The following is a 12,684-nucleotide window of genomic DNA, read 5'->3' on the forward strand; positions in this document are numbered from 1 at the left end:
CCCCCAGGGACAGAGACCACTGAGGAGCAAGACAAAGGGAACTAGACCCTGAGGATAGAGAAAGTGACAGGACACCATGGACAGCAGTGAGGGACCTGGACACAGAAGGACCTGAAATAGCACAAGTGCAACCAGAGGGGCGTGGACAGGGGAGCGGGTCTGACTGGGGAGGGCGGGGTGCAGGGGTCTGTCCTGTGTGACACTGAGATTTCCTCCCCACCACATCAAACACAGGGGCCCAGGCTCTGCCCGCTCCGGGTGGGGGTATCCATCCTTTACTCCTGGGGAGCAAACAAGCAGTTCCTATACCCAAGAGTAACACACACTTTTCAACAGTCAGTCGCATTAAGCATTTATTAGACACCTGTTAGGTGCCCTCCACCAGCCTCTGGGGACAGAGAACTCAATGACTGGTGTCCCTGTCCCCAGGGTCCTCACAGCCCACCTCCCCAGGGCAGAGCCAAGGGGAAGCTCAGTACTTGTCAGGCAGGCCAGGGGGTCGGAAGTGGTTGGGGTCTTTGCCACTCCGGCCCCATTCATTGGCAGCCTGGTCAGCCTTCGAGTCCTCCACTCCGTGGCCACTGTCTCCATACTTGAAAAGGTCTGTGACTCTCTGAGAATGCTCTCTGGCATCACTGGAATGGAGGAAGGCAGGTGGAGATTCATTAGGGGCTGCTGAGCAACAGGCCCCCGCCCCCACCAATCCCTTCTCTTTCTGAAGGATGGCTGAGAGGAGCCCAGGCCAGAGGGGCTGAAACACGGACCCTGCTCCACGCACAGCCCAGGTCAGCCCAGGCTGGTCCCCTTGCCCACAGCAGGAGGGCGGGAGTCCCCCATTCCCACTGGCCTTGCTCTGGCTCTGCCAGCCACGCAGACCCCACACTGGGCACAGAGGGGAGGGTGGGCAAGAGGACCAGGAGCCGCCGCCGTCTCTACAGGAATCTTCTCTAGGGTTGACCCCTCCTGGCTCTCTAAGGCTGCCATGCACAGCCAGGCCATCCCTGCATCCCCGGGAACCTTGTTACCTGATGACTTTAGCAGCCCAGGCGCCCCCAGGGCCCCTTTGTGCAGCATCATAGTTCCCGCGGGCATGGAAGTATTTGTCTGAATTTTTGTAATTGGCTTCTCTCATGTCAGAGTAGGCTCTCATCATGTCCCAAGCCCCTGCGAGAGAAGGACAAGGCAACAGGGATATCAGGTGGACAGAGAGCCTGTGGCACACCGTAGGGAAGAACCAAGGAACGGCCAATCTCCCACCGACTCAAGATTTCTGCCTGCGCTCCCAGCACCCTTGGGCACCCTAGGCTGAGAACAACAGGCTTCCTCCTAGTTGGCTCCTCCAGGCATCCCTAGGGAGGGTGCTGGGGGCGGGGCACAGCCAGGCTGCACCTGTGTGTCTGTCCCTGTGCTATCTCCGTGCTCCATCCACGGAGGGCTCTATGTGAGCTGCTCAAGAGGGGGAAAGAGGAGTTATCAAACAGCCTTTCTCAACCTCAGCACCACTGAGATTTGGGGCCGGATAATTCTCTGTTGCTCAAGCCTGTTCTGAGACTGCAGGATGGGAGGCAGCCTCCCTGACCTCTCCCGCTAGATGCGGGCAACGTATGCCCCGAGGCTCATAACCAGAAATGTTTCAAGGCATCGGCCCGTGTCCCCAGGCACAAGATTACCCTTGGCCGGGAAGCACTGGTGGAGAGTGAAGCACAGGGTGAGGTCCAGGGGACAGGGAAGTCTGATTCTGAGAAAGGCCCAGGAGCACAGCGCCACTGCCCCGAGGCCTAGCAAATCCGTTCTTGCAGAGTGAGGGCACATGACTGTGTCGCTCTGAGTGTTAAATGGCATCCTGACAACACCCTGAATAGACTGTTCAGATGACAGGGACAGCCTGAGGAAGCACGCGCTAGAGCCCTGGCCATCACTGGGGTGTCTCTGAATATCCTGGTGGCCAGATCACCCCGGGCTGGTTTCCTGAACCTCTCAGGAGTGGATCTCAGGCGTCAGGGGACTGAGATGCTCCCCCAGTCAGTCCAACACCAGTGGAGATTGACAGCCCCCCAGCTTTGGGAAGTGACACTCAGACACATCTACCTGGCCAGAGCTCTGACCTCCTGCACAGCTGGGTTCTAGCCTCTCTGCCACCCATTGCCAGGATGGCAGTCCCTGACCTGGGACTCAGCTGCTCTAAGCCTCAGCTCCCTCCCCTTCATGTAGGGAAGATGCCTGCCTCACCAAGGGGTCCTGAAGTCAGAGTCAGAGAGCACCTGTCCCAGCTTGAGAAGAAGTGTCCCTGTTGGCCCAGCAGCCTCCCAGTTAGCACTGACGGGGTCATGGAAAGCCCTCAGCCCTGGGCAAACCAGCATAACTGGTCACTGCCCATTGCATGAAGGTGCCCAGTTCCTAGTGCAGGCTTGATAGATGGTTGTTAGTCTCCCCTCCCCTTTCTTTTTTTGCTCAGGTCAAGGGCCAGGAAAGGGGAGGAAACAGACCTCCCAGGGACAGCATCGCTGACAAGAGGAAGCATCAGGGACAGCCAAACTGGAGGTGTCTGTAAATTAGTCAAACGGGAAATGGCAGGAAGAGTGGAAGGGAGGGAGGGAGGAAGAACAGGGGGAAGGGCTGACTGAAGGGAGAGAGGGAAAGGAGAAGGAGGAGGGACAGCTTTAATCAGACACTGTGCCTTTTGTCTGCAGGAAATTCTGTGCCATCTCAAGACTCATGTTGTGTCTTCTAGTCAAACCGACACTTCAGCTGGGAATGATGATGGCTCCTTCTCCAGTCACAGGTGGACACAAACCCTGTGCCTTTCGATCTGTTTGATGAAGAGCTCCCCAAACACCGGGCACATTCTACCACATAGGGCAACACACCTAACGCAGTAGCTGAGCCCTTGCAAGTGCTCAGGGCAAATCCAAGTGGCCCGTGGATGCTGCCCCCGTCCGGTGACCTTACCTTGAGCAGCCTCACCGATGAATGAATACCATTGGCTGCTGACCCCCAGGACCAAGGAGCAGAAGATGAGGCCCGTGAAGAGCTTCATGGTGCTGAAATGAAGGAAGGAGAGGGTCAGGGGGCAAGGACAGGATCCGCACCCCCCTCGGGGATTTCCAGGTCACACGGAGCCTGGTGTCCATTCCTTTTGTTCTCAGTAGACTCTCCGGACCCACGCAGGAAACACTGCAGGAGGTCCTCACTCAGAACCACAGTCCCCAGGGCTGAACCCTTCAGCCTGACCCCAGGCTGGCTAAGAGGTCCCCAGTGGCACTGATGGGGGAACAGGGCAGCTGGGACCAACTTGTCCCAGCCTAGAGCAGCCTGTCGTCAACCAAACACCCTATCATCCACAGGGTCTACCGTGTGCCACTCTGCAAGCACAGACCTCCTCGTGTGGGACAAATACAAAGCAGAATTATTATTTTTAAAGGGATCTACATCCTGTTGGGAAAGAGAAAAGAGAGTCTGTTCTTCCATCCGGTCCCTCCTTGGAGTAGCCCCTCACCTGAGTTCTGGTGGAGCAGAGCTGCTGGTCCCTGCCTGCTGGGGAGAGGTGGCTGGTATTTATACTGAGCCCTCCCTGCTGGGCTCATGGGAAGAGAAGAAAAACCAGACTTGGTGCCCGGAAAAGTCTCCCCAGGTCATGGCCCCTAGAGACCTGCAAAGGAGAACTTACGGGACAACGGTGGTTTTCTTCATCCACAGGTCAATTCCCGGTTGTGCAATCCTGAGGAAACAGGTTGGCTGGTTGTGCTGGCAGCCGGCGCTCTGGAGGAGGGTCCCGGTTTCAGAGCTGGAGGGGCCGTGGAGAGGAGTGGTGTGGAGCCCCAGGGGGGTGGCCCGCCGACCCCTGGAAGGTGTGTGGTTAGGTAGACGAGGGCTCTTCTAGCCAGGACCTTGCTCCCTGCTCACTTCCTCAGGCTGGTCCCTGCCGGGCCAGATGGCAGATGTGCCAGAAATAAGAGATGACACCCTTTGTGTTCATGCCCAAAGCTCTTGAACTTCAGAATGGACTGGTGAGCCCCGTCGAGTCCCGTGGGTGCCCTGGGAGGTCCTTGCCCCAATCTGTGAGCTCCTGCTAAACTTTCAGCTCAGAGGTCCAGTGAAGCACTGCTCAGCCAGCTCAGCCCATGAGCACGTGCATTATGGAAGCCGGTTCCTGGGTCGGGATTATCTAGTGGGGGGTTTCTGTCTCACTTCAACCAAACTTCGAGTTATCTCTTCCTGGAGTGAGAGTATTGTTCAGTGAATTTGCAGCTTAGCTGGGGTTCCAGATGGGGGAATGATGGGGGTGGGAAGTCTCTTTGTATTTTCTTACCGTGAAGGGTTACTGTCTTCTCCCTGTCATTATGAGACAGAAGTACCAGCAGTGTCCGCCCAGCTCTGCAGGGGCTGGTGAGGGGTGATGGGGGAGAGCGGAGTCAGTGCCCAGCCCGGGCGAGGCCAGGTTAGAAACAAAGGCTGTAGGACATGTCAGCTCCTGCTGATTTCTTCCTCTCCACGCTGTCTTCCCACCCTCAGGGCTTGGCATTTACAGCCACCAGAGAAAGCTTAGGAAGGGCAGGGCCAGGAAGGAGGAAGTAAAGGAGGGTAATGATCTGCAGGCAGCAAAGAGTAGCTCCATCCTGCACAGCTGTGTTCCACCCGCTGCCCTCAGGCCACTCAGCACCCTGCCCTCTCCCCAGCTACCACCCCCCACCATGTTAAATCCACTGGGTGTCATACATGTTAGAATTTATGCGACACACACACTCACACACATTCTAGGCTGACTTGCCCCAGGGAGAACTCATAATGCACTTAATAAATATCTTCAAAAGGGGTAAAAGATAATATAAAGAAGGAACCATCAATTTTGAAGAAGAATCAAATGGAAAGACTATAAATATAATATTGAATAAAAACACCTTAATAAAGGGATAAATAATGGATAAATGCAACCCAATGGTAAAGTAGTTGGGTACTTTACCTCACAGTAGCTGGCTCTAGGATCTTTCCCAAGAAGCAACAGAAAAAGAGATGGATGGAGTTTATTAGGAATTTTCAAAAGACATAGAATAGCAATAGAATTATCATTATAAATCCCCAAGAACAGAAAAACGAACCACAGAAAGGTAAAAGTAGTATAAAATCCCTGACTCAGAAAGAAAAGAATATGTGATACTACGTTTGGTAACCTGGATAAAGTAAACATATTTCTGGGAAAATATAAATTCCAACGTGGGTACGGGAAGAAATAGAGAAATTACACAGAACAAAACACATGATGAAGACAGTCCCCACACATTCCCAAAATGGATTTCATTTTCACAGATGCATTTTACCAAATGTATACATGTCATTTGACAAAATAGAAAAATAGAAAAAGAAGGAAGCTTGTCAACCCTAAGCCTGCTCACCCGCCCTCACGTTCCTTCCCTCGGAAACCACAAAAAATGCTCTCATCCATATTTTAGCACCTCACTCCCTCTGCCTTCTGACCTTCCCTGGGAGCATCCCTGGGTGCTGCCATCCCCTCCCCATGACATGGGTGCCCCCTTCTGTTGGGATCTGGGAGTAAAATACTACCTTGTTAATGATAGTCCCCTCCTGATCTGTTTCTTGCCATACCTGAATAATAATACAACCTATATTTTTAATACAGAAATCTCATTGTTACAAGTATTGCACACAGAAGAGAGATCCCAAATTGTTGAAAATTGAAATAAAACACAAAAAGCAAAGACCCCGCACCCATCATCTCCTCGAAGGGAAGCCTCTTGAGGGAGACAGGCAGGAATACTAGCTGAGAGGCGGAGCAAGGTGTTGACCCTGATGCATTAAAAAAAGCCAGGATTTGAGGCTTTCACGGTTCATTGGAGGTGGGATGGGGTTGGGGTGAAGATCTGTGGAACACAGAGGTATTTCCTGGCCTAATGACTCCCCAGCTGTTGAGGGATCCCAGAGGATTGGAAACATTTTCCCACAGAGCTGGCACAATGAGCTGGTCTGGTGGAGGTTGGGGAAGAGATTTGGGTCATGCTAGAGCCAGCGGGGCCATAGGAAGCCATAGGCTCACTTCTTCACGGGCCCTGAAACCTTTCTCATGGATCCACATGCCAGTGGTTCCAGGCCTTTCTCAAGTGGGCCAGGCGCAGAGGTGGACACATTTGTATGCCACCACAGGCTGGGGTCCAAGCAGGGGCTCAAGTCAACATTGTGCTCAGGGTTTTTGAGTGGCACTTGCCAGCTTCCCTTCGAAGATCTGGTGGGGTCGGTTCTCCTTGCTGTGAGTTCCCCAACCCTGGATGTAAATGTAGTGAGCCTGGAGCTTCCTGAATCAGAAAGTGGGGGGCCCTACTCTGGACAGTATGTTCATCCAGCAGCTCTGACCAGAAGGTCCACTACTGGGATTATAGAAAGAGATAATCTGTCAAAAGGAATGTGTGTCTCTGTTTAGGCAGAGAATGAGCTTTAATTAAAGGAAAAATGGAAGGTAAATCTCCTGGGGCTGAGAGTTCTTTCTGTTTACGGAACCGCTATGGTGTCAGTCATGTCTCTCTGAAGGAAAGAGAAGCCAGGGAGTTCCGGGATGTTTAGGACCCAGAGACCGAAACAAGCATTCCTTATTTTGCTAACTAAGCAGATTGAGACAGACTCTCTGGTAAATCTGAAAATTTGACTTTGCTCAATCGTAAGCAGTAAATTTTCCAAGTTAGATGTTCCTGACAATGAATGTGATAGAAAAAGGAGCCTCTTTTTCACGTAACATTTTATTGTCTCTCTAGAATGAAAACTTCTCTAAGATTGAGAAACATGCTTAATGACCTAGATATTGGAATAGCCTAACTGGTACAAAAAGGTTTAATGATGATTCATAAGGTGGGCTTATTGGTAACACTTGAAATTTTTTAATTTATTTACATTTACTTTAAGATTTCACTCTTTAGTCTCCATCAGTCAGAGAAACACAAATGCTATATGACTTCACTGATATGGAATTTAAGAGAGGAAACAAAGAAACAAGGTAATCACTTGAAATTTAAACAAAACTTATGACCAATTACTAAGACTCAAAAAACTTCCCCTCCCCAAATGAGTTCTTAATTTCACCAACACTGCACAATTCCATGAGATTTTGGGTTTCGAGTGGTTTCTACCCCTGTTGCAAATGTTTAAAAGGAAAAGAAAGAAAATATTTTAAGGGGCACCTGGGTGGCTCAGTGGGTTAACCTCTGCCTTCAACTCAGGTCATGATCTCAGGGTCCTAGGATTGAGCCCTGCATTGGGCTCTCTGCTCAGCGGGGAGCGTGCTTCCCCCTCTCTCTCTACCTGTCTTTCTGCCTACTTGTGCTCTCTCTCTGTGTCAAATAAGTAAATAAAATCTTTTAAAAAAAGAAAAGAAAAGAGACTATTTTAAAACGCAATGCGGAGGGGTGCCTGGGTGGCTCAGTGGGTTAAAGCCTCTGCCTTCAGCTCAGGTCATGATCCCAGGGTCCTGGGATCGAGCCCCACATCAGGCTCTCTGCTTGGCAGGGAGCCTGCTTCCTCCTCTCTCTCTCTGCCTGCCTCTCTGCCTACTTGTAATATCTGTCTGTCAGATAAATAAATAAATAAAATATTTAAAACGCAATGCGGTATCTTTCTGTATGTCAGCAACACCAATTCCGGACTCTGACTCACTCTTGTTGATGGTCGGCTGGTGACTGAATCCCACCAGGTCCTACTGTGTGCCTTTAGCCATCCCACCAGGGAGAGGCCAGGAGGCTTTAGAGGATCAATAAGCCCCGGCTGACAGCCTCCGGGGGAAGAGACCCGGACCTAAGTATAGACAGGTTCGAATCAGGGTTTCCTGGTGCCTAAGAATGTTCATTGAAATCTCCAAGCTGTGAGGGAAGTGATCTCTCTTCAGGAGGAGATGTGGGCTTCATAAGAGGGGATGCACACCAAACAGAATTAGGAGTCCGCATCCTCAATTCAATGATTAGTCCCTTTACACTCCTGATGATCAGCTTGTTAAGTAGAAGAAACAGAGAAGTCATTTCTCTTGTCTTCCCAATTGCAGTAATCAGTAGCCTGGTGAAGAACTAGTAAAGGGGCAGGAGATCTTTTGACAGCTGAGCTACTTATGATTTTTTTTTTATTTTATTTATTTATTTGACAGAGATCACCAGTAGGCAGAGAGGCAGACAGAGAGAGAGGGGGAAGCAGGCTCCCCGCTGAGCAGAAAGCCCGATGCGGGGCTTGATCCCAGGACCCTGAGATCATGACCTGGGCTGGAGGCAGAGGCTTAACCCACTGAGCCACCCAGGCGCCCTGAGACACTTATGATTCTATTAATGTTAAGGAGGACGTGATGGGAATGAGTAATGATGTCAGTACTTAGGGACTATGGTTCTTTGGGAGAGATAAAAATCTTAGGAGGATTGGTGACACCTTGTCTTCTCTTTTCTTTCATTTTACTTTCTGTACACATAATCTTTTGCATTTACTCACTTGGATCTTACGGATTTACCATCAGATAAGTGTGACGTTTCTCTCTATGTATGTATAATCATTTTTTCTCCCCAGTCACATGACTCATTTTCACGAAGGCATAACCTGGATCTGGTTATTTCTCGCCTCTGCCCATACCCACCAGTGTATGCCCAACAGCTAATCTAGTGATGGTTGCATAGAGGGCAGTCAATGAATAGTTGGTAAATGAATAAATGAAGGAACGTGTCATTGTAGGGAATTTTGAAAACCCAGAATAACACTAACAAGACCCACTACCTAGAAACATGGATCACTGTTTGATGTGCAACTTCTCAGGCTGTGTTTCACTGTGGAAAGACGTCCTTGAACATTTGAAAAGTGAGATCATATTCTATTGCACTCTTTTTCCCTTAAGACATTATCTATGTTTCTCCAGGTCATCAAATGCCTGCCTGCAATATGATTATATGTAGAAACCATACTAGGTCTGTCTGAATCTGGGGCTTGGCTCTTGACTTCTATGCCATGCTGCCTCCAAATGCAGGTGGTTGGATTTTAGGATCTGTGATGGGAACTCAGTGTTACAATCTGTACTGGAAAGGTATTCTGGTATTTCGCAATGGGACATTCTGTTAAAGTTGAGCATGGACTAATGGAATGGGGCAAAGTCCAGATTTCTACTACCAGAAGCTCAGACTGCCATGCCCCATGGCATTCTCCCAAACCAAATCATCCAACCTGGAATTTCCATAAACCACTTCTCATTTCTTAAAAGATTTTATTTATTTATTTGACAGAGATAGAGATCACAAGTAGGCAGAGCAGTACGCAGAGGGAGAGGGGGGAAGGAGGCTCCCCGCTGAGCAGAGAGCCTGATGTGGGGCTCGATCCCAGGAATCATGACCTGAGCCCGAAGGCAGAGGCTCAACCCACTGACCCACCCAGGTGCCCCACATCTCATATTTTTAAAGGGTGTACAGTTTCCCAGAAAACAACCCTTGCTAAGTTATGGAGGCAAGGAGTTAGAGCAGAAAGAGCACTGATTCAGGCATTGTATGGTTCTGGTCTGTGAGGGATTCATTTATATTCTCCATAGCTTCTCCATCTGAAAGGGGTTTGGAGGTAGAGTGTTTCTTGCTGAGCAAAAGAGAGTCATTCCTAGGAGATGTAGTAGATCAGCCTCCCACGATCCAGCATCTCACACTCAGTCCCGAAGTAATAAATAACCTGGTCTGCTGTCCCTAACCCGTATGTTAAACCACTGCTTCCTTTACCCTTGTTCTTACGTCCCTGCTTTTGCTTGACCTAAAGTAATTTCTTTATGGGTCAGTCTCAACCCTCTCTGTGCTCTGTCTGCCTGTTCACCACTGCCTTCCCTTGAGCCCTGGGCGAGAAGGCTCTGTGGGGAGTACTCCCCTTTCTCATTGCCTATTTCCTTCCCCTGTTACAAAAACCTGACACTTGCCTTTCCCAAATCGGTTCCACTTTACTGTCACTTTTCCCATGAAGACCTCCTGCAATTGCTGAACAAGAGAATGGGAGAGACGGGTCTACATCCTCTTTGCTCCCCACTGCCGTCTGCACATACTTTACCCCTGTTAGAGTAAGCAGTCAGGGAGGTTTTAACAGGATGCCTGACAGCCACCCAAAGGGGGATTCCTAGTCTGCTGTCAGGGAAACGTGAGAGACTCGTCCTGGCAGCACTCCCAAAGCAAAACCACAAAACCACAAAACCAACCGGATCGAACAGATGGTCCCAAGACAGAGAAGGCTGAAGACCCTCACCAAGTAAGGGAGAAAAGGCGAGAAAATCTACTCCCCCCAAATCCCCTCCCCATGTAATAAATATTCCAACCCCTAGTTAACAACTGTCAATAAAAGAGACACCCAAACTCCAGGGTGTGTAGCTTTCCCTTGAGCTCACCAGCTCTCACGTCTTGGGAGTGTACTCTTGCTTTAATAAACTTTCCTTCTTGCACCACCCAACTGTTGTGTCTAGTCTGTCTTTGAATTCGTTCTTGTAACAGGACCAAGAGCCTCTGGCAACATCCCAGGACTGGCTGAACAGAGGCCTCAGGGACCAGGGGTCTCCCCAGTCCACCCGGTGAGACCCTCAATGCTCTTTGGAGTGCCTTCTCCTAAGTCCCCTTCAGATTCTTTACTACCCATTCTCCAGCTTTACCAATGTTATCTGCACAAGTGATTTCCAAAACATGGAGATTGTCAAACACAGGCAGTCCCGAAGTCCACTCCAAACTTTCAGAAACCACAACCTTCAAGATTCTGGCCTAGGAATCAGCATTCATAAAATGCCCACCAGATGGTCTTTTTTTTTTTTTTTAAAGATTTTATTTATTTGACAGACAGAGATCACAAGTAGGCAGAGAAGCAGGCAGAGAGAGGAGGAAGCAGGCTCCCTGCTGAGCAGAGAGCCTGATGTGGGGCTCGATCCCAGGATCCTGGGATCATGACCTGAGCTGAAGGCAGAGGCTTTAACCCACTGAGCCACCCAGGAGCCCCCAGATGGTCTTGATAGAGACAATCTAATTAGTACTGTTTGAGGACAAAGCCTCTCTCAATTACATTTGTTGATAGATGTCCCCACTCCTCTCCCACCTTCATGGAAAATTTCCACTTGTCATTCACAGCCCTCCTTCTGTTATTGGCTGCCAACATTCTTAGTGACATTAATAATATTGCTGAACCTTCCAGCATCCTGGTATCTAAGACCTCAGTCTTCCTAAAGCCCTGATATACAAATATCTGGGCAAAGAATGTTCCAGATGAAAGGAATAATGATCCAAGCCCCAGGGGTGAGATGCGCTTGAGAGTTTGAATAACAGGGAGGAGGCTAGTGTGGCCGCAGCGAAACGAGTGAGAGGAGAGAAGTAGGAAATGAGGTGTAAGACGAGTAGAGTCTTAGAAGCCATTGAAAGAACTCTGGGGGCACCTGGGTGGCTCAGTGGGTTAAAGCCTCTGCCTTCGGCTCAGGTCATGATTTCAGGGTCCTGGGATCGAGTCCCGCATCGGGCTTTCTGCTCAGCAGGGAGCTTGCTTCCTCCTCTCTCTCTCTGCCTGCCTCTCTGCCTACTTGTGATCTCTGTCAAGTAAATAAATTAAAAAAAAAAAAAAGAAAGAAAAGAAAGAGCTCTAGCGTCACTATGGGTAAAACTAAGATCCTCTGGAAGGTTTTGAGCAGAGTGACATGGCTTGCCTTTGTGTTTTAACAGTCTCAACAGCTATGTTGAGAAGAGACTAGTTGGAGGCAAGTGTGGAAACACAGAAGCCAATTAAAAATTCATTACAATAATCTAGTGATGGCCCATAATAACAGGATGGACATGATAGAGTAAGTGTTAAGTATTTACTTTCTGGGTATACTCTTTTTTTTTTTAAGATTGATTGATTGATTGATTGATTGATTTGACAGAGATCACAAATAGGCAGAGAGGCAGAGAGAGAGAGTGGAAAGCAGGCTCCCCGCCGAGCAGAGAGCCCAATGCGGGGCTCGATCCCAGGACCCCGGGATCATGACCTGAGCTGAAGGCAGAGGCTTTAACCCACTGAGCCGCCCAGGTGCCCCTGGGTATATTCTTTGACAGTAAATTCAACCATTCCAAGTAGGCTGGGATTTTACTGCATGCAAACAATGTCCGTGTTCATCTCTAAATGGCACATTCTTTCAAATTCACAAAACTCACATTCATTCTTCAAAGCTTTTCCATTCTTCTTAACCTCCAAACTTCACCATCTCACTACTTCTATCCAACCACATAGATTATTTCTCCTTCACTCATTCATTGTTATATTCAATCAACCAAAATTACTGAGAACCCATCATAGGTGGGGTGCTCTGCTAGGTGTAAGAGATGTAGCAGATTGTCAGGGAAACCAGACAAGGTTCATGTCTCTGGGTTTTGTGCACGGTGGGTCCAAACTCAGTAATGCAAACAGGTAGAGACTGATGAATCCTGGAACAAGTAAAGCACCGGTGTTTCTGGTTTCCTTCAGCTCTCTGTCCTTCATCTCAAACTACATCTTCCTCATCCTCTCTTCTTTCTTTCCTTTATTAGAGAAAGACCTGCTCCTACTACATTCTGGGTAACTCCATCCTCAGTGGTCCTCTCAGCCCTCGAACCTTGGAGTATTTATGCCCTCATTCACTCTCTCTTTGTTACTTCTCTCCCTATACCTCATAACCCTCCCTCATCTTTAAATGAATCCTCCTTTGACCTT

At 49.2% G+C, this 12,684-nt stretch overlaps 1 protein-coding gene across 1 annotated transcript; it reads right to left on the minus strand.

The window, feature by feature from the left end:
* Positions 1–340: 340 nt before the first annotated feature.
* LOC123947923 (serum amyloid A-2 protein) lies at positions 341–3,543 on the minus strand. The gene is made up of 4 exons (XM_046014242.1): positions 3,497–3,543; positions 2,950–3,041; positions 1,026–1,164; positions 341–635 (listed from the first exon to the last, which is right to left on the minus strand). Exons 2-4 carry the CDS (start codon positions 3,035–3,037, stop codon positions 473–475), a joined length of 390 nt encoding a protein of 129 aa, XP_045870198.1. The 5' UTR covers positions 3,038–3,041; positions 3,497–3,543; the 3' UTR covers positions 341–472.
* Between the last annotated feature and the right edge of the window lie 9,141 nt (positions 3,544–12,684).

Source organism: Meles meles, chromosome 8 (assembly GCF_922984935.1).
Source record: "Meles meles chromosome 8, mMelMel3.1 paternal haplotype, whole genome shotgun sequence".
Taxonomy (NCBI): Eukaryota; Metazoa; Chordata; class Mammalia; order Carnivora; family Mustelidae; genus Meles; species Meles meles.